The sequence below is a fragment of the Solea senegalensis genome, linkage group LG16 (genome assembly GCF_019176455.1).
Source record: "Solea senegalensis isolate Sse05_10M linkage group LG16, IFAPA_SoseM_1, whole genome shotgun sequence".
Lineage (NCBI taxonomy): Eukaryota > Metazoa > Chordata > Actinopteri > Pleuronectiformes > Soleidae > Solea > Solea senegalensis.
In genome coordinates, this window is record NC_058036.1 from 2,505,297 (window position 1) to 2,529,820 (window position 24,524).

The 24,524-nt window shown below is 46.9% G+C and overlaps 2 protein-coding genes across 4 annotated transcripts in view; one reads left to right on the forward strand and one right to left on the reverse strand.

Annotated features, from left to right (window-relative positions):
- atrn (attractin) overlaps positions 1-9,204 on the forward strand; it is a 129,467-nt gene extending 120,263 nt beyond the window's left edge. Inside the window, exons 28-30 of one of the 3 annotated variants that reach the window (XR_006361987.1) lie at positions 4,016-4,130; positions 5,982-7,157; positions 7,311-9,204. Coding sequence is in view for 2 of the 3 variants with exons in the window: in XM_044047519.1 (XP_043903454.1) it covers positions 4,016-4,130; positions 5,982-6,106 (240 nt within the window). In the remaining variant the exon portion in view is untranslated. Of the gene's footprint in view, positions 1-4,015; positions 4,131-5,981 lie in introns of all 3 variants that reach the window. The other 2 variants (XM_044047519.1, XM_044047520.1) reach the window with 2 other exon arrangements.
- A 6,731-nt stretch (positions 9,205-15,935) lies between these two features.
- gfra4a (GDNF family receptor alpha 4a) overlaps positions 15,936-24,524 on the reverse strand; it is a 138,055-nt gene continuing 129,466 nt past the window's right edge. The window contains exons 7-8 of the mRNA XM_044047894.1: positions 21,375-21,550; positions 15,936-16,128 (exon numbers count right to left, since the gene is read on the reverse strand). Of these exons, the coding sequence (XP_043903829.1) occupies positions 15,979-16,128; positions 21,375-21,550 (326 nt within the window). The 3' untranslated portion in view covers positions 15,936-15,978. The remainder of the gene's footprint in view (positions 16,129-21,374; positions 21,551-24,524) is intronic.

Below are 24,524 nucleotides of genomic sequence, written 5' to 3' on the forward strand. Positions count from 1 at the left end.
AAACAAACAACATACTAAAAAATGAGTACACGAAAATCCTCACATCTTTCCACGTCTGCTGATGACGACACATTGTTCGCGGGAACCTAACTGGTCGTCCCAGTCTGACAGAAAACGCCACATTTTCCTCCTCCGCTTGAATCAGAGACGCCGCGGTTAGGAAACGAGAAGCGAGCGAGCGCAGAACGAGCGACGCGGCGCTAACGAGAGTGATCACACTTGGCAGACGAGTTCTAAAACAGCCTTGAGCTGCAAAATGAAAAAGCTGCCAATCGCCTTCTTTTATGCATTGATTTATTCTGTCCACACACAAAGAGAACAGATTTGCTCACGTTGTCGCGGGCGCAGCCTCCATATTTATTTATTTGCTCTTTTAATTGTAAACGCACATTTTGCCGGAGGCAAAAAAAAAGCAGACGCGTGTAGTCTGGAGTCATCGAATCCCAGTTACTCTGACAAGGCCAAAATAATTGTTCCATCTTTTCCTGCACCGGGGGACTCGAGGAGCAAAATTAGCCGAGTGTGTTATTGCACCACCTAATGTTCTATCGGAGCACTTGTCAGTTTTCTTATTCCCATTTCTCAGCAGCCGCCCTTGTCAGCGGCGTATAATGAGCTTCTTCAGCCATGATTCTGAAAATGGAAAGAAATGATGCTTGTGCTGAGAGCTCGGTTGTTGGCAGTTATTGACTCATCACTCATTTTTCACACAAAGCCGTTAGTGATATTAATATTTTATGGCCCCGAGGAACAATATTGGCTCTCGCTGCAGCCCGGTGGAAAACAAAATGGTAATTTTCTCTATTTCAGTGTTTAATTAGGATACTTTTATCCGGTTCACTCCCTCCTCTCTCGTGACTTTTTATTGAAGCTCCTTGCTTGCGCTCGTGGAGCCTTTTTTGGCAGCGTCTCACAAGGAATTCAAACACTTGAATTCCACAGTATTTATTCATTTTTTTTTTTTATATATATATATTCCTTCCGTTTAGTTAGATCTTTCCTGAGAAGTGACAATGTGTTATTTTCCTCCCTACATATGAGCTTGATGTGAGGGAAATGAGTTTGTGTCAATTATGCTGTAAAACTGTGACCAAAGTGGTTGAAATGGGCTTTAATACACAGGAAGTGAGGTCATCACATTCTGTTACACGTTAGGGTCAAGTCTTGGTTTTCAGGTAAGAGTTTAGGTTAGGCGTAAAGATGAGGCATGTAATCAGAAATGTACATGATTTGAAACTGAATTTTTAAGCATTGAGAGACTTTTCTTGTGGGTGGACAAAGACGGACAAACACTTGACATGTCTCTTGCATCAGGGATTAATAAATTGGAATCAACCTGAGCCTAACCCACACTTTGGCTAGATTTCAATGCCCGATCTGGTCCTTCCCATAATGGCGCGTTTCTTTGCATTTTAGGCTGATTTGAAGAGATTATCAGGCCAAATTATTGCATAGTGTGAGGGATTAACAGACACAGTCGTAACAATTAATGGATTACTAAATGAATTGTCAGCTATTTAAAAAAAAAACATTTAAGCAGCTGATTGTTTCAGCTTACGTTAAATCACGCAAGTTTTATCCCCCTGAAATCCTGTCTTGACTGGATCGTCTAATCTGTGCTTTTTCTCAGGATTAAAAAAAAAAAAAAAAAAAACGTTGAAAATCGGTTTTAAAGTTCGTTGTGTGCGTTTTTTCAAACCAAGTCAGATTGAAGCAGACCCACAGGTGCTAATAACACACACACACACACACACACACGGTGTGAGACTATGATGACAGAGTAAAGATTGAGAGAGTGGGATTTAGTTCCTGTATAGAGGAAATGTATTCATACATTATGCTGACTTGGAAGAAGAAAACATGTACCTGAATATTTGCCTCCCGAGGTGCATGTACATATTCTGCACAGTGAAGATAATATAGACTAAAGAAAAAGTTGTTTTCTTTCACATGCCATTTGAAACAGTCGCACAGAATGTGTCTGTAAACAGACAGACACACGTGTTTAAGGCCCTGAGTAAATACAGAATCCCTGCAGACACACACACACACACACACACAGACAGACGTACAGTACAAATTCACTCACTCACACACACACTCACACTCACACCTAGAGGCATCCAGGTCTTTGTGCCACTTCCCCAGCTGCCTGTGTGACAGACTGTGTATCCTGCCTGTATGAAAGGTAAGCCTCAGAGAGACTGAGCACCGAATAAATGTGTAAAATGGGTCAGAGCCTGAATATCATTACTGCCCTGCTCCACATGTACACACACACATACACACACACACACACACACTCACACCGTGCCTGTGTGTGTGTGTGTCTGTTGTCTGCTATAAACAAACTTGTCAGGACCAGCTGACCTCATGGGACCAAAGTCGGGTCCTAATGAGGTAAAATGTCATTCCCCGGAAAATGAGAAAGGTGATGTGTGATTTAAAGCTGCAGTAGGTAACATATCGATCAATAATCCCATAATAACCTATCGGCGTGATGTAAATCATGTGACCTGAAAGAGAAAGAGACTTCTACTGCTCCTCCTCAAGGCTCTCAGCACGTTTACATGCACAGTTTAGTCCAGCTTAGTCCGACTAAGACGGGCAATCGGACAACTCGCTAAGTCAAGAGTATACATGCGGAGGAGTACGTGTGACTCCGCCTCCGCAGGTGGCGCTGTAGCTCTGTATGAGCTAGCTTGGCCTAGCTCGATTTTAGTCGGACCTACATGTTTACGTGACATTAAGAAAACCAAATTATTGTCTTAGTCTGACTAGAATCAGACTTGGGTGAATCTTGTCCATGCGGCAGGAGACTCTGACCGATCTGTCGGCTGTTTAACTAAATAGAACTGAGTAGTCAAATCAAATCATTACTGTTAGAAAACATTTTTAAATAATTGGTACATTATTACTATTTAGTATACAGTTATTATTAGCAGAAATTGAACATAGCAAAGAAATAAAAAATGTGTTTGCACAGCAGTATAATGGCGCTGGAATGACAACTGTTTGCTTTTCATAGGCTTAGAATGAGCCTTTTACACAGTATGTTACTTTTGAAACTGCTCTAATTTCATCATCGAGTGAATATTTTCTGTATTTTTTCTGAATGCTTTGTGGACATAAGACATGAGAACTTCTTCATGTTGACATTTTAGTATTGGTAGATAACCGTTAGTTGCAGCCCTAATCAATTAAACATGTGACGATATGGACGGAGCCTTTCAGAGATGGAGAGATCGCCATGGGTCGTCTGTGATTTATGACGGAGGTTTTTGTGCTCATCTGGTGGGAGGAGCTTAGAAAAGAGAGCCTCTGTCCTAAAACGCTCGTATGTCCTGCCTGCAGCTTTAAAGTCAGAGACACACGGGTTACGGTTGTGGTTAACAAATGTCCCAACAAGGATGATATGGTTTCAGATTTCAGAAGTCCTCACTTGTACGAGAGAACTGTGAGCTTATCTGTATGTAGGCGAGGAGGCGGTGTCGCTCTCCATATCCATATCCTCTGTCGAGGTAAACCTATGAATATTGTAGGAGGCGAGCAGCAGCAGCAGCAGCAGCAGCAGCAGCGTTTATCCTCACGTATGGACGAGTATCTGATAAACACCGCGTCGCGGTATGAGAGAGTCGGGTGTGTTTGCAGCGCCAGCACAGCGCTGACACAAAGCACCGCCACTCGATTCCCACTCGCGGCCCACGCTGCACACAAGCAGCATTGTCATGAAATTGTGCACAGTGGGTTATTTTGGTGGTGGGTGAGATGGGGGGGTGGGGGTGGGGGTTTAGGGACATCCAATTTGTGCTCATAGATCAGTGTGTGTATCTCAACGGGGAACAGAAAGTGGTTTTGGTGTCTGTTCATTTTGCTGACACACACTGGAACAGCAGAGCCTGTGTTATCTCCATGTTAGAGATGGTGTGTGTGTGTGTGTGTGTGTGTGTTCACCAGGTTCCTTGAGAAGCTTCTGATGTGTCTTAATACTTTATCTGCTTCCCCTCTTTCACAGTCTGTCCCGAAACCAATCGCCCTGGAGCCGTGCTTTGGCAACAAAGCCGCCGTGCTCTCCATCTTTGTGCGGTTACCCCGGGGCACCGGAGGCATCCCTCCTCCAGGACAGTCTGGTAAGACGCAGCCGCTGAGTTCAAGTATTACCACTTAGTCACCTGTGTCCACGCGGCGGAGTCGTGGTTAGCGTTGGTGCCCAGCAGCCAAATAAGACCTCGGTCCGCGGCCCGTGTGTGCGTGGGTTTCCTTCCCACAAGAGTCCAACAATATGCAGAGGCTGATTTGACTCTAAACTGCCTCAAGACCTGTGACCTGTCCTTGAACCCCGCCTTTGGCCCTTCACGTGGAGGATACAGCAGTAGACGGACATTGGCAGGTGCACTGCACCGGGGTTGTTGCTGTGACGACTCAAGGACAGCCTGGAATCAAAGGAAGAGGAACAGAACAGCACAGCGGCGCTCAGAATTCTCCCAGATGCTTTGAAAACAACTTTCTTGGCTCGTTTTTAATGAATCGCTTCTTGCGAATCTCACGTAACGAGCGGCGTGATTCCAAACGGCACACGGACGGTGCAGTGGTTTAGTTGCGGACCGGTGAAGGATCGGTCTTGTTGCCGTTGTTGCTCTCTGTTGTCTTTCGTCGCTGTCGCTCTCCTCCTTTCATCGTGCGTCTGCTCACATGTTGTCTGCTGTTTATCAGCTCCTCTCTTCTCCTCTCGGTGTGAACACTAAACCCTTATTTCCTCTCCTAAACTCCACTTCCTTCCCTATCACTCCCGGTATCTGTTCTCCTTTCATTCCCGGACAGTCTGGTCGGAACCGAGAATAAACGCCTGCCTGGCGTTTTTTCCTCTTCCCGCCCGCCGTCTCCTCGCAGGAGAAACCGTTTTAAATGGTATTCTTTCTTTTTTTGTCTCCCTTTATTGTGGCGAAGCCTCTCTGCCTCCCACAGTTGTGAGTCCTGAGACCATGAAGTCGCCCCAGGCCCTTATTAATTACGACACAGTCCATGTTCTTGCCATCGTCTCGAGCCCGCGAGGGTCTCCTCTAATAATGCTTTTAACTTCTTCGGCGCGGTTTCCTCCGGCTGCTCGTCTGTCGTCGGCATTCCTACCTCGGCGTCCGCAAAATGGCTGCTTTTGCAAAAAACACAACAGCCTCCGTCGGCTGTTTGTGATGCGCGTCCGAGCCTCATTTGCATAGAGTCAAGACTCTCCTCCGACTCCGGCCCCAGATCCTCCCACCGGAGTTGAAGAGTTGCGCCGTGGGCTACGAGCCCTCGATCGGCGTAAACGCTCCCATCGTTTGGAGATAAATGGAGTTTATTGGAATTTCATGGCTCAGAGAGTATTAATAAATGTTAACGAAGTGTGCTTTGAGTTAATGATCGCATGGTCTGTGTCCCAGTTTTACACCACGTTTGACTTATGATAAAATATATGTACAGAATACACTGTATTAGAGCTGAAACGATGAATCGATTACTAAATTAACCGACAACTCTTTTGATAAGCGATGAACCCGTTTGAAGCTTATTTTTCATGATTAAAACAGGATTTCTGATTGTTTAAGCGTCTGAAATGTGAATATTTTCATAATGTCTTTGGTCTGGATAACAAAGAAATCAAAACCAGACATTTGAGAACATCATCGTGTCCAGGTTTTGACGAACACCGATCAACATTTTGAAGGTTTTATCGAGAAAATAACCGTTAGTTGCAGCTCTACACTGTATTTATCTAATGACATTAAATACATTAAATAAAGGGCGATTGACTCCCTGACGTTCAGCTCACAGTTTTTTCTACAGTGTAGATAAACTTAGTTAAAATCCTTTTTTCTTTCATAGGTTTGAATCTGTGACATCTTTGTATTTTTAAAGTATTTTTAACGTAATTGTAAATATTTGTGAGTAAAATATCATCTCTTTGTGTGTGTGTGTGTGTGTGTGTGTGTGTGTGCGTGCAGGTCTGGCGGTGGCCAGTGCGCTGGTGGACGTCTCTCAGCAGATGTGCGTCGGCTACAAGGAGAAGTCCGGAGGCCTGAGGAACCGCAAACAGCAGCCCAGCGCACAACCGTCCACCTGCATCTGACCACGCACCTCCGTCTGTCCTCGTCCTCGTCCTCGTCCTCGTCCTCCGCCGCCATTCCCAGCCCGACGCTCTCTACTCTTCTCCCATCAGCCCCTCTGCCTCCGCCGCCCCCCCTCCTGAACAGACTCCCCGCCTAGGCTCTGCTCTGGCGGGGAGAAGTGCATGCTGGGACACGGGACAGTGGTGAGGGGACAAGTCGTCCAGCGGACCGAGGCCTCCGTCTCCACGCCTGCAGGAACTTTTTTTCATCCCCTGGAACTGAGTGACAGAAACTGGACGCGGAGGAGAAGGGGGGGGAGCAGGAGAGGGAGGGACAAAAGACACGGGTGCCTCCTCCACCTTTTCCCGTCAAAAAAAAAACAACAGACATTTTACATTTGTCGACGCCGCCTCGTTAATGTCGAGGCGGCCACGGCTTGCTGCTAGAAGAGATCATCATCTCGTAGTTTTTTGAGAGATCCAGAGACTTTGCCGCGCGTTGTGTTGCAGAGTCGTTTTACCTAAGTTATTGTTTTTGTTTCCTTTTTTTTCTTTTTGGTTTGTTTTTCTCGTGTTTATCTGGAGGCAGGAGTAAACTGGACGTGTTGAAAATGTTGGGATTGTAGTCGTCGCCGCCGCCGCCGCAGATCAGTCGCAGATTTGTCCGTCGAGTTCTCCACACGTTGCTCGTGTCGCCGTCGCCCGCTCAGGAGGACGGTTTCGCGTGTGTCCAACAATCACTGTCTTATTCTCCTGATGCACCAGGAGGACGGTCAGAGAGGCTCTAATGCCGCGTTCAGCGCCGGCGTCACGCGACAAGTTTACATACGGAGTCGACGCGCGGACGAACGTATCATTTTTCGGTGTGGACACTTGTACGTCTGCAGAGAAGAAACCGCCGTCTTGTGCGGCTCCACAACGCCATACGGAGGCGGACACCACCGTTTACTCCTTTGGTTGATGGCGAAAAGAAATATACGTTATTTATGTTAAAAAAACGGCGCAAAAAAACGAAATGGGCGCAAAGCAACGCGAAAAATCGCATTCGATGGAAAAGCAGCATTAGGGCAAGGTGTGTAACTACTTTAAAATGTCTAATGCCCTTCTAGACTGTTTTTTTTTTTATTATTTTTTTTTTACCTCAAACGGGCTTTTAAGGTGAACTATTTTTCCCCCATATTTGAAAAACGACAGCCCTAACACACACACGCACTCTCTCTTCCAGGAACCAGCTTCCCTGGCCCCTGACCCGTCTGTGACCCGTCTGTGACCCGTCTGTGACCCGTTTGTACACAGCTCCACACTGAGGGCCGGTGTCAGCGCAGCAAACTAACTTGTTTTTTTTTAATGAAGAGCCGCTGTAGGAGGCGAGCTGTGCAGCCAAAGACCGTGGAGAAAGGATGTGACACTTTAAAACGGGCCTCCGACTTCCTGTCTGGACAGATCTCCCTCTCTCTCTCTCTCTCTCTCTCTCTCTGGCTTCATGGCCGAGGACAAAATAAGACCACAACAAACCGTCTCATCTTGTGCTGGCGGCCCGGATCGTAAACCTATTGAAACTTTTCCAGCTAATTACTCGTCCAGATGCAGCGAAACAGTGCCGTCCACGCACACGAGGCTCTCAGAGAAGCGTTTTAACCATTGTCCCTCTGGCAGCGCCGCGCCCCGAGACTCGGGCGTCCGATAGATCGCCCGACTCCGATCGCCTGCAATGATTAGATCTGTGTGAGGCGAGGGCGGCGGTTCAGCGTCCCCTCTCATCGCCGCCTAACAAATCCATAGCCTGTAATTGCTGCCGCCGCATCTCCCAGGTTGCAGTGCGTGCAGGGCACACCCCACCCCCCCCCACCCCCCGCAGCACCGACGCCCGCGTCTGTATCGATGCAGCTGCTCACGCCACACCGCAAATGTGGCAACGATTTTTTCCGTCTGAGAAATTGACCACACCTCACAGAAGACCTGTGCTCTTCATCACTAACGCCTCCTTTCTTTTCTATCCTCTCTTTTCACAGGGCGACGTTTAAAGAACAAACGAAAACGAGGGAACAGTCGCTTGTTAAACATGAGACAGTGTTTTGTTGTCGTTGTCGTCGTCGTGAAGGCGTCACGGTGTCAGATCTGCGTTTCTTTTCTTCTTCTATCACCACTGCGGCGGTCTCTTGTTTTTTTTCCTTTCTTCGTCATACAGTTGTAGCTCGACTCGGCTGGACTCTGGCGGGGTCGCCGTAGCGCGACTGCGTGAAACTGTCGCGACAAACCGCACAAGCGATTGACTTTTGTTTTCGGGTGTAACTGAATCATTAGAATCATTCGATTGAAAAAGATTTGTTCAGAGAATCGTTGAGTACTCTGTCGCTGAACTGAGATGCGACGGAATGGGTCGCGGTTCTTCCGCGTCGCGACCGTCTTTTTCACGCACCTGCACTTTGATTCTCGGTGGCCGGCAGTCTGTTGACGTCACATTTTAGTATCGGCTCAGCTCGGTTGGAACCTCGTCAGAGCAGGTACTCAAACCAAACGCCAGGTACCAGGTACTGTCGCTGATGGAAAAGCAAAAAAAAGACTCTAATATTGGAGTGGATAAAGAGGGAATGTAGAGCTATTCCAAGCTCCAGTGAGTCACATTTAGGAGGATTTCTTGGCACAGATGTAAGGGTTTTTGTAGCCTTAAAATAATACTTTAGATAAGGGCCTTGCTCTGGCGTGTGTTTTGAAGCTTGTTATTATACAGACGAAGGAGAACTACAGCGTCTGTGGTTTGCCAAGGCCGCTGTGGTTCTCTCAATCACAAAGTCTTGTTTGGTGCAATCTGCAGTCTGACCTTTAGGTGTCACTAAATTCTAGGGTTAGGGTTTTCTAAATGAAAAGAGGTTGAAAATGTCCTGTGAAGTATGAACATTTCCGCTGTGTTTGAATCCACAAATGCAGAGAGAAGCTTTAAGGAAAATCTCAGTTTCATACTCCAGCTGCCACAGGTCACACTTGAAGTCTCTCTCTCTTTCTCTCTCTCTCTCTCTCTCTCTCTCCAGTCGCAGAACAACTCAATAATCCGCCTTCTGCGTGCGTTCAGCGAACTTAAGAGCTGCTCGTCGTCTGGTTAAAGGGCAAACTTTTAGCACCGGGGGCACCAAAGGTCAGCGCAGAAAGCATGGACAAAGTTGACATTCTGTAATTACAGTGAGAAAACGGACCTGCTCACAAGTCCACGCGGTTCATCTGTGCACTGTGGAATCAAAGCACTTCACTTTCACTCGTTATAATTAATCTTTTTTTCTTTTCTTTTTTTTGCCCTTTTCTCAAGTGGAGTCAACTTTTCCTTTTTCTTGTAAAGCCAACGCAGCGGCAGCAGCTGGTTTATTCAGAAAAACCTCCCACAAAGTAACTGACAATTCATGATATCAAATCCTTCTACTAGTGCATCTATTACCACAAGGTGGCAGCAGCGGCAGGCATTTAGTCGGTGGACTTCACGTGCGTGTTTGTTAGAAGAGATTTACCGGGTTTCTTGAATGCACCTTGAAGCTGGATTCACACGGTGAATTCTCATGTGCTGGAGTTGAAAATCTTGTAATATTCGATCAATAATAGCATAGAGCAAGTATTGTCACCGATGTTAAAATCCAGGCCTTTTCACAGGAGGCAATAAGAAAATCCTCAGAAGTGGTGCTTGTTTGCAGAGCGGTCGTAGTTTTTGTCGGGAGCGCTCGAAATGTACCGTTGACATGGTGTTTTATCGCGTTTGTTTCCCCGGTTTCTTTGCAGCATAGGCAGTTGTCAGTCACGCTGGGACGACGACGTCTCCAGTGGAGGGATGCGTACGTGCAGCTGCTTCGTAAGAGGCGGCGCCCTCACTCTCTAAATAAAGAGCAGGAGTGTGTTTTTCTCTCTGATGAATAATTGTAAGAAAAGGAAGCATTTGTGACCCGTCTGTCTGATTTGGACGCGTTCCTTGTCCGTTTCCTGCGCAGCTTCGACCAGAGCAGCTCTGAGATCGACTCTCATCTCATACGTTTGGTTTTCATTAGTTTTTATTCCTCCGTGTGCTTCTTCTTCTTCTTCTTCGTCTCCCCCGCTCGCCGTTAGGAAGTCCCCCTCTTCTCGCTCGGTGAGGAGATTTACGACCGCAGTCGTCCTCGGGTGGGAATTTCATTTCATTTCATTTCATTTCATTTCAAATCTGATTGTGCGGAAGAATCTCCTCGTATATGAGTCTATTCCACGGCTGACACAAACGTACTGTAGTAATAATTTCACTAAGAATCAAGATTGTGTTGGGTTTCTTCTTCTTCTTGTCCCTTTTTTGCCCCACTCTTGTTTTGTAAGTGAATGTAAAACAACCTGGAACCTGGAACCTGGAGCCTGGAACGTTCCAGGATCGTCAATAAAACCTCCGAAAAGTGACACACTGGACCTAGAACTTTCTTTCTGACGAAAAACCAAAACACTAAAGCTCAACATTTTCCACATGGTCTTCATTTTCTCGTCGCTGGACGTTTTGTTTTTGTTTGTTTTTCTCACCCTGCTCTCCCGAGCCTCAATATTTATGCGGTAACGCTGTGTTTACAGCGGCCTTAATCCAGTTTAATAATCCCTGTACTAAGTGACACAGATGTACAGCAAAGGCATATTTCTAAGGTCCACGCGTGATGAGTTGGAAAAAGAACCGTTTTTTTAAAAAACCCAAACACTTGAGGTCGTCGCGAGCTCCGCGTTTCCCCTGCGTCTCTGTGTATAGCGGCATTATTCTTCTTATATATACTGATAAAGTAGTTTGTTAATATGTATAATTTAGCAGTTGCTGGGGTTTCTGTTGAGTTGTTTTCTTTGTAAATAATGAGAAAGTATTGTGAATGATTCTTTCTTTTTCTCTCTCTCTCTGTCGAATGGTTTTTAAAAGGAGATTGTTTGCGGCGAAAGCGTCTCCGGGCTTTTAAAAATGTGACTCCAGTGCACAGCGGCGTGTTTTGTATGTAAAGATATGAACAAGCATAAAGTAGAAGCTGATGAAACTACGTGTAAAACTTGACGATAATAGCTTAATGAACTTGTAATTATACTGATGTACATACGAAAAGAATGACACGGCAGTTTTTTTGGTCTATTATTAAATGTTAAAAAAAAAAAGAAAGTGTCGTGGTTTGTCTTCACTCTGTTATTAATCCAGCTGTTTTCATATAATCTGTGTTCTTTTAAAGCTGGTGTCGTTTGTGAACCCTCGAGCAAAGAAGCAGCAGGTGAGAGATTCATCGTCACTCATTCACTCACTTCTTTCTTTCTTTCTTTCATCGAGCTACGTATTTATTTATTCTAGTTAATTCTTCCCTTCCCTTCCTTCTCTCTCTTCCCAGCTTGTTGACTGGTTCCATCTTTCATTCACATTTCCTCTGTTTTCTATCTCTCCGTGTCTTACAGATTTGTCTTCAGTCGGTCTTCACTGCTCTCCTTCCTCTCTCCTGTAACCACTCCATCTCTTCCTCTGTCTGTCCTCTCATCATCTCATCCTCCTTTACTCGTCATCATCACTCTTTTTTCATCTTCTGCTCTGTCTTCCCTTCTTCCCTTGCTTCCTTGAGTTGTTAATCATTTCCTCTCCATTTCTCTCCTCTTTATTTAATCTGTCTTCCTCTACCTGACCCTCTTTCCTTGTCTTCCTTTTTCTTTCATCTCCACCCGTCTTATCATTACTAGCTTCTCCTCTGTTTGTGATCCATTCTTCTCTCTGTCTTTTCTGCCTTTATTCTCTTGTTCCATCTTTCCTTATTGGTTGACTTTCTCTCCATTTCCCCCTCCTGACTTCATCTCCTACCTTGTGTTTACTTTTTACGCTTTCTCCATCTTGTTCTCTTCTCTCTTTTTTTCCTTCCGTTCTTTTCATTTTTTCGGCTCCTTTTCTTCTCTCTCAATTTTGATTTTCATTACTGGCTTCTCCTCCTTCTGCTCCATCTTCCTCTCTGTCCTCGCTTTCCTTCCAATGTCCCTTATTCCCTCTCCCCTTGTTAGTTTTTCCACAGTTGATCATTTTCTCCTCATGTCTCCTCCCCCGCCTCCTCCTCTGCCTCCTTTCTCATCTGTAGCATTCCCCCCATGGCCTCAGAGGACATTGCATTGACTTGCTTTCATTTCCTGGAGACTTACTGTTTACCTTAACCATATTTACTACAGGTGTGATTGTAACCGTGACCCCTGACCTTAACCTGAACTTGTAGTGAAAGGCTTTTTTTTTGTTTGTTTTTGTTTGAAGACAAGTCCCCATAATGTGACTGTGTAAACAGATTGAGGTCCCCACAACATAAGGAATATCAGGTGTGTACACACACACACACACACGGAGTAAACAGATAATTTGCCCTTTGATTCTCACTCTTTGACTAAATCCATCTTGATTATTTCTGACAGCCTGTTCACTCCTCTGCTCTGATAATGAGACTTCCATTTTGTTGTTAATTTACCCCCTCCCCACTCTTCCTCCTCCTCCTCCTCTTCAGCAGCACAGATTTCTATTGTGGACGTTTCATGCCTCTGACCATTTCCAGGTCATGTGGTCTTTATTGCTTCCACCCAACTGTCTAATTACGTCTCCCCGTGTGTGTGTGTGTGTGAAATTTCCCCTGTCGCGTTTTCAGACTTGCTGAACAAAGGTTACACGGTGACTCTCAGAAATGCTGCATTCATGTTTTTCTTGCACATGTTCTCTCTCTCTCTCCCTCCCCCTCACCCCTCCCCCTCTCTCCCACACACATTAGCACAATTAGCAGAGCATTCCCCCAGAGGAGTTGGTTTGATCCGGCCTCCCCGTCTTCATCCATCACAGCGAGCCGTCACAGTCGTGAGTTATGATGATGTTTCTGCCTCTCAGCTCTTGTTACGTCCAAATGTCTCTGTGGTGATGAATAATCTGCTGCTGAAACCAAAGCCGTCACTTAATGAGGAAGAAAGAAACAACAGGTGCTTCCTGCAGCTCTGAACGGCATCTGTTCACATGTGACACGTATGCGGTGAGTGTGAAGGCTTTGAATGGGACATTAAATCTAGAAAGCAATAACAACAGTTGTTATTATTTCAATAGCAGTCAATTATTTCTAGTCGTTTATTGAATAAAAAGTCACATATTAGTTTGATGCTCAATCTTTTAAAGTCGTGTGATTTTCGACTCTTATTATTTCCAGTAGTTGAAACTTGTTAAGGGCAATTTTCTCTTCAACTAAAAGATTAGATTCAAAGAAAAGAGTCCAAGTGTAACATTTTATTGAGCAAAACATTTAGATTTAATAATGAAATATTTGGCAGCTCAATCATTAACAGGAATAATTGACATCTACATAGACCCCCCCACCTACTTGTTGTTTTCTTATTTAAAAAATGTCTTTTCTTCTTCTTCTTCTTCTTCTTCTTCATCAGGACGGTCGATTTCCCCGACGACGATCATCGGCGGCCGCGTACAGAGGTAAGCCAACACAACAGCTCGTCATGTGCTTCTTTGAGGTCAACCTGTTGACAGTGTTTACCTCGAGCGTCGGAGGACACGGCGGTGGACGCTGCGGGACAGACACGGACGTTTACTGCCGATAGATGTGCTCACGTTTTATGTCCACGCAGTGATAAAAACACACATTGTTGTCGCCATAGCGCAAAGTCGACTTTTGAAGGTCCGCGTATACTTTGGTCGACCTTGTAAACCGACCTTTAACGACGTAGACCGGCGTCTCTCAGACTTGTTTTTTATGGAGGAAAGTCTTTAAATATGACAAGCAGACGCCGCACAGTAGACAATGTAAATAGTGATCAAAGGTCCATAAAAGTGGCTGGTTTAATGGATGTAGTGTGTGGTTTGACGAATGATCCCAAATTCAGTGCCACAGAGATCTGATGTATGTGTTTTATTGAGTGACGCAGGTCGGGAAAGGTTAGGACAAGTACGTGTTGTGCTCTGGTCGTTGTTTGTCTCGCTCTCGTCTGAGCCCAGGGCAGCTACAGTACGCGGGACAGCAGGACGTGTGTGTGTGTGTGTGTGTGTGTCCCACATCGCCGATGACCCGTAACGCGGAGAATGGCGCCAATTGCTGTCGCCATACGCAAAGCACAGGTGGCACACAGGTAGCCGGAGTCAGTCTGTCACGGGGCGGCGGCCCAAACTGCTAATGTGCAGTTAGTCCAACAAAGTGAGGTTGGTTTTTTTGGGGCTCATTTCTGAACGTCCCAAGTGTTGCCTCAGTTTGTGGCAGCAGTGGACTTTGACTCCTGCTGCCCCACAAAATGAAAACCGAGGCGAGAAGAAAATCCAATCCGCTGCAGGTCCGTTTACACCAGGGGTGTCATTTATTGAAGTTTGTGCGCTGGAAAGTTCTGATGTACAAGCCAAACTTTGGACACAATCGTCATCATATAGAATGTATGCATTATATATATGTACATTATATAAGTATATACAGTAAAATATAGCATCTCGCTCCGTGTGCAAGAAAAGTGCTCCGAATCGTCCTCCGTTGACAGCGTTCTGTGCATTTGCAGGCAGCGACGGTTAGCGGCAGTCGCCCCACGGCTCCAGAGGACACTTGAAGACGAGAGGTGTGAATCGCTAAGTGATATCGTGTGCTGAAGGATTGAAAGGACAACTGGATTGAAATCCCAAAGAGTCGGACGTCGTGTGAGTTGAATGTCACGGCGCTGTGTGTCGCCACATAGAGAGGTGCGATTTGTAAGTGTTGAACACTGTGGTTGATGTTCAGATGACAGAGTAGAGTGTGGACTTGTAAAGTATTTTCCAGACAAGAGTGTCTCGGGCTGATTCCGTCCCTCGTGCAGTCTGAGTGAAATAGTGTCCAACTTTGTCTGAGGACTCTGTGGCCCCTCTGAAGGTCCGGACAGTTTCGTGCACCCGGCCCTCGGCTTACCGCTGAGCTGGGCTCTACGAAAGCCGTAGTACTGAAAGTGTCGCTAGACGTCACTGCAGCTTTTGACACGGTTTCCCACCCTGCCCCAGTCAACCATGGCGCGCACCAAGGTTCTGTCGTGGGCCCCCCCCTCCTCTTCTCCATGTACGTGCTCCCGCGGTTATATGTGTATGTGGTCCTCCTCTGCTCCAGGTGCAGTGTCTCTCTCTCTCCCTCCCGCCCCTCCCCTGTTGTAGCTAACACTGTGTTTTCTTTGTCAAACAAACAGGAGGCCGAGGGAACGCACGAAAGTTAGTAGAAAAGTACGACGGGAGTACAAGAGAGAAATGACTTTAATGTTTGTTTGTTTGTGAGCAGCACAAATGAAGATCCAGTCCCCCTGATTTGTGTCAGTGTCAAGGTGTCAAGCCCAGGGCCAATAGGAGCGTCACTGTGGCAGGTGTCTGCGTTTAGTGCGATTGGCCCCAGGTGCGTCCACGAGCGGTGGTGTCGGCATAAAGAGCAGAGTGAGCGCCAGAGCGGCAGCGTCGGCGGCAGCTCCGGTCGGACGAAGACCCGGGAGGACAAAGACAAGGGAGTCTTGGAAGCGGGAGTCTGGACACGGGGGGATGGCGAGGGGTGAGTCCCCTACTACAAACAATTTTGTGGACACATTCACCTCAACAAAGTCTCAACATTTACACTTTACTTTTTTCTTTCACATCAAGGAATGTCTTCATATATATAGATCACTTTCCGCCTCTGCAACACTCGGTGTCTCTTTGCTGTGCTGTGGACGTTATTTTCACATGAAACAGTCGGCAAAAGTTTGTTGGGGGCGGGAGTGACGTGACACATGAGGTGTGCAATTACCTCCTCTCTGTACCTAGCCGTCTTGTGCCTGCTTCCAGTCAGGTTCCGCCAAAAGAGAGAAAGTGTGATTTTTGTGATGGAGAGTGACAAAGTCTCACCCTCCCAGGTCCAGTCGCGTGTCAGTGGAGGCCAGGTGAGCGAGGCCTCTCGTTAGTCAGACAGGAGCAGCACGGAGCACAGGAACCAGCCGACGCCCAGGAGGACAGACGGTCCGACGGGCTGGTCCCCGCTGTCCGACAGGCCCGGAGACGGAAGAGTGGAGTCTCCCTCGTCGCCCCACAATCTGTCGTTCTCGTTGACCTGCGTGGAAACAGACAAGCGGTCCATCACTTTTCTCACATTACTTGACTGCGTCGGTGTAACGACGCAACAATAAACTTCACTTTGCAGTTTCTATTCAATCCCACTCACTCACTCACTCTCTCTCTCTCTCTCTCTCAACCTCTTTAATCAAACACACTATGGTACTGTTTAAAAAGGTCGGGAAAAGATCACAGTCGAGTGAGGAGGAGTCAAAAAGTCTCTACAACTTTGGAATACAGGGAAACTTTGACAATAATAAAGATTCAAACACTTCATCATTGACCTTTCCTTTTCTCACATTTTCAACGACATACTGTGGCAAGCGGAACTAATTCTCACGAGACACATCTTTACTTCAACGCACAACAACTCGCCCTCCACAAACAGTACCGCTCCACTCACTACATAGCCCCCGCCCGAGGGCTCACTTAACACAGAGGCCAGGGCGTCGTCTCTAGCGGACGGGCCGCCGAGGACTCTCAGAAGGTGTATTGGGGAAAGTGTCACACTGATCAGGCTGTGGGCTGTTCTCCAGCAGCGGATGACACAAGTGGCCAATAGGGTGAGAGTCTGTCTTGGCGCGGCCACTCAACTTTACCGGGCCCTTCCAAACACAAGGGCAGGGGGCGTGCCGGACTCCCGCACCACAAGGCCGGGGGTAGGTGACGGTCCCGCTGGTGTTTGCCAGTAAGAATAGCAAGTTGGGTAGCTGGGGTACAATTAAACCATTCCACGAGGATGAAGGTCAAACTCGTGACCCGCCCCTCCAGCTGCTTGAAGTTCAGTAACCAGGTTAGGGAGGCAAGGTCCAAGTGGGCCACATGGCCCAAGAACTCAGTCTCCCAGATCAGCTGGTGGTGGACGCCTCTCGCAGATTAGACGAGGCCCCGTCGAGGTCACTGGCGCAAACCGGCGGATCTGCGTGGTACGTCTGCCGGCACCCTCTGGTGATGTCGTCGAGACGTCCGAGCTCCGCACAAAAGCGCCCGCTGCCGTCTTTGTCCTTCACTAAGACGACCGGAGCTCTTTGGGGTTCAGTTACCCCAGCGGCCGCCAATCGATGGGGCCGTAGGCGAATGGGCTGGGCAGAGGAGATTGCCAGAATGACGCTGCCATAGGTTGCGTACTGCTTCGACTGTCTCGACTTGACAGGTGGACTTGGCTCAGGTGGTGGCAGTTTAGGGTTACTGTTGCTTGGCAGGCTGGACGGTGAGACACGGGAGGGTGATGTTTGCTGGGATACTGCCGCTTGGCAGTGGGAGCGCTGATTCCGGGCCAAATTCCGGCCAAATCGTGGACCAAAGGTGCCGTGGAAATTGTAGACCCTCTATCTACCAGCGCCCGGCAAAGTTGGCCATCAAGTTGGCAGGTCAGATACAGTCCCGGTGCACCCCTCGCTAGCGCTGGAGCAATCAGGGACCCGTGGCCATCTCCTGGATTTGGCCGGATTTTCAACGACATACTATACTATGACATTTTTTATTTTATCTGTGGACGCCTGCGGCACCTCCCTTTGCCGCTGTCTGCAATAAACTTCCTTATCGTGCTCTTAAGAGTTCCGTTGTACCTCTCTGCCGGTCCGTAAGTCTGAGGATAGTAGGGAGTGGTCCTTATCCCGCTTAGCCCCAGCAATCTATAAACTTGTCCAAGTGTCTTGGACAGGAATGCACTTCCCTGATCTGTGAGGATTTCAGTTGCAGAAAAGCACATGCAATAGCACAAGCTGTGATTTTGTGCAGGGGGGAGGCTTCCGGGTATCGGGTAGCATAATCACAAATAACCACAATGAATCTGTGACCTGACTGTGTTCTGTCCAGAGCTATTCTGTGGAAAGGAACACCAATGACGGGAGTGGATGTAGTGGGGAAGGCTTAACTTTGTGGCTACTGGTAAGCTGACAGGTGGGACATGATTTACAGTATCTTTGAACCTCACTGTATAACACTGGCCAGTGGAAACGTGCAGACAGTCGACTGCTCACCGCTGCCCCCTTCGGGTCGACGGTACGACAGACCCTCGCGGATAAAGTAGTGCTCTCCCGATACAGATGCAGCTACACCGCTCTTCTCCCCATTGATCTCAGTGACTTTACTGAAAGTTCTGTACTGTAAAGACTGATCTTCTTTCTGTAATTGACTAAAATTACTGGGAGCCTCCCACAAAGTTTCTTGTGACACATCAGCAACTGCCACCTGGTCTCCCAGCTTCTGCGCTGTGCCCTGCAGTTAGGCTAATGTCATTCTGACTGAAGGGCATCATATCTACCAGTGACTTATTAGTCTCAGCTTTAGCCTTGGCTTTACACTGAGCTGCGACCATGCTAACTGGCTTGGTAGACTGCACTAATTCAGGTAGTACGAGTACATCCTGTCCCAACACTACTGGCTGGCTCGACCCTCGGACTACCCCCGCATTTAGCCAAAAGGTCCGCCCTCTAACCTTCGGGCCTATCTCGGTCACAGGACGCGCATGCTCGCCCCCTTTGACGCGACGCACCCCGATGCGCTTTTTCCCCAGCTACTCTGACCTGTCTATCGGATGGGACTGAACTAAGGTGTGTGTGCTGCCCGTATCTACAAGAGCCACAGTAGCTTTGCCGTTGACATAAACTAGTACTGTGCTGACGCACTCCTCGCGTTTACTACCAGGTCTGGGCTTATGTGCCCTGTGTGCTTACAGTGGTAACATACAAAATTCACTCGGCCTGTCTGGGCTGTAGGTTAGATCGTGGGTTGTATGGTGGTCTAGGCTGGGAAGTAGGGCTAGGGTGAGGCTGTGCGTTTGGTGCCCTACTCTGTCCAGACCCCCTAGGACCAACTCCCCCACTGAATCCCCCCCAGAGGGTTAACCCCAACCCCGGCTGGTGGTCGGTTGTAGTTCTGGTACCGGAACGTCTTCGCCCCTGGGCGTGCAGCAAGGAACGCCTCGACCAGCTCTGCGGCCTGCTGGCCAGTCGTCAGGTTATGCTCCTCCACCCACACGTGCGCATCAGGAGCCAGGGTTTGCGGATAATGCTCCAAAACGAGGAGCTCACCTCTTGATCCACTTTCTATACAAGTCCTTCAGGCGGTTGGCTCTTTCCGAGTCTCTCCCGGTCAAACGTCTGGATCGCGGAACTGCTGCCTGCAGATCTCTTCGCTGATCTCGTACTTTGAGAGGATGGCATCCCTCACCTTGCTGTAGTCCGTGGCCTCCTGGATATCCATCGCCGTCCTGTCAGGTAAGGTACCAGGTACACAGCCCATTCAGCTCTTGGCCACCGAAGGTGGTGAGATATCTCCTTCCTCCGGCGCGGCTGGAGACGGCGCTGCTCGGTCTGGTGGGTCGGCGGGTCCAGATCCTGGAAATGGGTCGCCGTCACCCCCTGGCCGACGTTCATCGCCGCCACGCCTTCGCTCTTCTTCCACTTCATCTCGGACATTGTTCAGCCGCGCCTCGCGCTCTTGGCCCTGGTGGGTTTTCTGAAGGAGGCTGTAGAGTGATGCCAGTTTCAAGGTCCCCAGGTCCTCTGCTGCATCATCAGCCACTGGATCACCTCCCTTGGCTCCATCCTCTTCCTCCCTCGTGTTCTTCCTGCCCTCGCTGCGGCTTACCCTTGGTTACATGTCGGACGGACGTCTTCTGGGGTTATTCTCTCTGCTCTTGGAGGGCGCCTCAATCCCACCACTGCCACCAACTGTGAAAAAGGGGGATTGCACCCCCAATTCACACACGGAACTCAGAGGATTTATTTACAGGCGCACACGTGCCAAAATAATAACAAAAAAAAGAAGAAAGAAAATAAATCAAAGCGGCCCAAAACTCACTTGGGTAGATATGGAAAAGGCAACCTCACAACAAGCTGACATGTCACCATATGAAAACCACTGAACCTCCAGACCCAGTCTCCCCACTAGCTTTAAATAAGCCTACCAATCAGCTACTGCTTGGGAGAACTCACTAGGATAGATAATACAGCTCCAAGCACAATCATTACAATAACCATAGCAAATACATTGAACAACTATACTATGTACATACATGACATACAGTACTATACTATGATTCTTTTTTTTTATCTGTGGACGTCACAGACTGTTGAAACAATCGTGCGTGGGACGAGGCGTTCGGGGGACCTGAGGCGAGGACGTGTAATTTGGGCTTTTGGCCGTTTCCCTCTTCCTCTTTCTCCCTGGAAATAAGCGACTGTCCTACTTACTTTAGCTTGTGACGTTTATTTATATCTGTTGGCGGGCAGAGAGTCAATTATGTCATCAAATGGCATAATTGACACAAAACAAATGTCCTCAGCCTGAAATGAAGTATATTGTTTGGGAATGTCTTGTTCAAATTTGAAACAGGCTGCCCACATTAAAATGAACGTTCAGCTGATGTTTACTTTAAAGTCTTCATTGTATGCGGCCGCAGTAATGATGTTTACGGAACCCGATTACGCTATTGACAATCAAACCATGAGGTCTTCAGGATGGTTTGGTTTAAAAACTGCAACTCCTATATTGGGGTTTATGTTTCAAAGTGGACACATTGTGCTGCTGTTTGTTAGAAAAGGCTGTTTAACAACAAGATAAAGTGGCAAACACATTATTAAAACATTGGAATGACCTAAGCTAATGTAGACTTTATTAAGGGAGTGTTTCGCCAAGTGGCTCAAATTGGATTTGTCTCCGTTTGGCTACATCAAAAACTCTGCACCGTCCCTTTAACGATTCATTTCCATTTTCTAAACACATTGTATGCCGTCCATGGATTTCTCTTTGTTTATATCTAATAAAAGTGCAGAGACTCTCAGCCATAACCTGCTTCTGCTGATATTTTGAATTGTCTCAAGTGTTTTATTCTCATTATGTGGTCTTTGGTCGACGCTCTGCTTCGTGTGCACAATCCGTTTACTGCTGCGCAGACTTAATGACCCCACAGGGATCAATAAACTTACGACCAATCTCAGAGAATCAAGGCTCCGTTCATTCAAACAGACATCAAGACACGATAAACGCTCCATAGATCAGTCTTTAGTGAGCAGAGCTGCCTGCGAGGTGACTTGACCTCGTCACGTGACAACGCGCACCGTCGACAGTGACAACGAGGTCTCGCCTCGCATATTAACCCGCACTTCTTTGAAAACGCAGTCTTCAAAATATTATTTCGTGTGAATGACGCGGGCCTTGTGAACCCGAGTCGGCACTTTTAAACAAACGCGCCGAGTCATCGGTTCTCAAAGCAAACCACATGAACCTGAGTCTCACCTGAGTCGGTATCTGTGCCCGCAGAATGTTCTGCTCTGTTTCCATGGAGACGGCTTGGGCGGGGGTTGTTGCCAGGAGAGGAATGTGGTGGTCGTCCGCGGCCGGACTCGACGTCCCGGGCTGACTGGCGCCGGTTTTCACGTCCGAGCCGTTTCCGAAGGCCAGGATGGCGTTTTCTAGAAGACGCGAGAGAGAGTTTGGTTTTTAAAGAGACACGACCGACAGAGTCAGGCGTCCACAGTCCGACCAAGAAAACACATTCTTCAAGTATGCAAGTGAAAACCATGCTAACTCAGCACTAACTCACTACCTCCTAATTCCACTATTAATAATGCTAATTAATAACAGTGCGTTCCAGTTGTCGTCAACTTCCAAGATGGCTGCCACTCATGTCGACAGTGAAAACACGACTTCTGCTACTTTTACTCTTAATTCATTGCACATCACTCTCATTTCTTTCACTTTAAATCAGTCATGCACATATTCATGTTCACCGCGTAGAACGTTTGTTAGCGCCAGGTTTTGCTAACGGTGGTTAGGCCGAGACATGTTTTTTTCTGACTTCTCGCTAAAAAAAAACGCCTCAATAGAACTTATAGAGCCTTACATCTTCTCTACGCGATATTTATTAGTGTGTATTCACGGGAACTGTGCAAAAAAACAAGACACATCAAACATCATATTTACGGTCGGTATATTGTTTTCCCCAACGTTCATGATTGGATTATTTAGGAATAAAAAATGAAAGTCTGAGTTGTTTCTCTTCTACTGCTCTCGGAAATGTAAATAAAAAGACAACCCAGAAGTGAGTGCTTCTTTTTCAGAGAGCCCATTTAGAATAAGAGAAGTTCAGATTCTTCCAAACACGCGCACATCGTGAAGCCACCAGTGTGAAAAATTGCCTAAAAGATATGTAACATATGTTATATTCATGACTAGGGAGTAAGAATAATATTCCTTTTGGCAAAAAGAAATAAAATACTGCCTGTCCGCAATTCTATTCTATATTCTGCTGCTGCTTGACATTGCAACGAGGGAGAGAGGAGTGTTGTGAGAGCAGGAATTTCACTTCTGGGCGTGAAAATGGAAAAAAATCAAGCTGGAAGAGCTTCGTCTTCTTGGCCAAACACTCGTCAGCGGCAGATTTGGGTTTTTAATGACAGAAATTTCAGAGGCGAGAGCTGCTATTAATCACATTTACGAGTTATGCCACTTAACTCAATGTCAAGATCCTTCGAAAAGAGAACGGAACGATGATGAATTATGAGCCGCGTTGACTTGAAAAATCCAACACAGTTGAATTGTTTGCCTTGAAGAGCCGCGGGGCTGCGTTAGTGAGGCTACAAATTACACAGTGGTCGTACGCCGTCATAATCCAAAAAAAATCACAATGTTTTACCCCGCCAGGTAGAAGAAGAGCGAGAATAAATTGTCAAGAGTTATGTCAAGTGCCTGCTCAGGTCTACGATACCGTAAGAATGAGGTTTTCTCCGTGCACTTTGGTGCGGGAAAGTGAGCGGTTCACAAACGGAACAGAGCATGACAGCAAGATAAAGTGGCAAACGCGTCGTGAACACACCGCAAACTCAAGGCGGCATAAATCTTCTTCACTGAGCCTTTTGTCGAGTGGCTAAAATCCGCTGGCAGCCATGTTTTCACTGAGCCAGGTCCAGGTCCCATGTGGCAAACAACAGAATGCAAACTAACTGTGTGTCAGCGCCTCGTCATTATTTACCACAGAGTCACAGAGTCCTCTCGCCACACATTGCCGCGGTTAAATACATTCTGATTTGCACGCCAGCGGCAAAAGCAAAAGCAAATAAAGAAAAATGAAATGCTTTGTGCCTCACACTGAGGATTTAAACTTTGTTTTCAACGCGCCGTCGCGCTGCGTTTGAAGTGTGTTGGACGGACGGCGTTAAAGGTGATGTGAAGTGGATTTTTACACTAAGAAAAGTGTGTAAAACGGCACCAAACGTAAACTTCAACAAACAGGAAAATAAATGGACTGTTTGTTGTACAGTGAAAGTTTCTAAAAAAAAATCAAAATATATATATATAGGCCAGTATTTTATTATAGTTTTGATGGATGAATGTGGAAACTTTTTAATGAAACCTCTGGCAGTTTGTCACAGACTCTCACTGCACTGAGGGGATGATTGATGTTTAGTCTTATCTCCACGTCGTTAAAGAGAACATTTAGGGACGAGGCTCGCTGTCCTTTTCTGTCTCTTTTGGGACACTTTGCAGTGTCGTCAGTTATTATCAAAGACCTCTATCGGGGGCACGCCTCCTCCTGTCACAAGACAGGTTTTTTTTTACACAAGGATCACCGTCGCTAATGTGTTGTTACAGTTGCACATTTAACGACAGCGACTCAGCGAGAGTAAATCTTTGGGAGATGTTTTTTTTTTTTTACAGTTATAGAAGGAACAGGTGTTCGGAGCAGATGCTTTCCAATCGTCTCCCGACGGAGACAGAGAGCGCTTCATGCGCGTCACTATTAGAATTACAAACAAGTGCATAATTAAGGCGATTACTGAGGAGCTACAAACACTTTATCCCCCCCCCCAAAAGTTTCACGTTTCAAAGATTCAAAAGAAAACAGTCGCGAGGATCGCGCGTCGTACGTACTTTCCAAACTGAAACTAAGGTCACAACAGCTTCAAAATCTGGGAACTAATGAATAATCTACAGCGGGGATCAGCAAGTGAATGGGGTCGAGGGCCAAGTTTTATGTAAGCGGTCACAACATCGTCACGTGAGTCTTAAAACGTCTTCAGTCACAAACAAAAACCCATAACAATAATGTGGACGTGGACGTCTTTAATCGGCAGCTTGTTAGGAAGACAAATGCATGTGGGACACGTTCATCATCATTTCAATTTGAAGAATTTGAGCCAAGTAGTCATTTTATGGACATTTACTCCCCGACCTGGCTGTCTCCATGACAACAGCAGTGTTTTTATTTTCATTTTTCAAACTACTTTAGGTTAACCGTCAATTGTAGCAAGAATCTAATCATAATCTTTTCAGAATAAAAGCTCAGAATTTGTTCAATGGGCCAGTTTTGGCCGTAAACTAAGAACTCAGTACAAATGGATTTTTGCTCACTCCGACTGCACAATTTTTAGTCGCCTGTGATGAAGT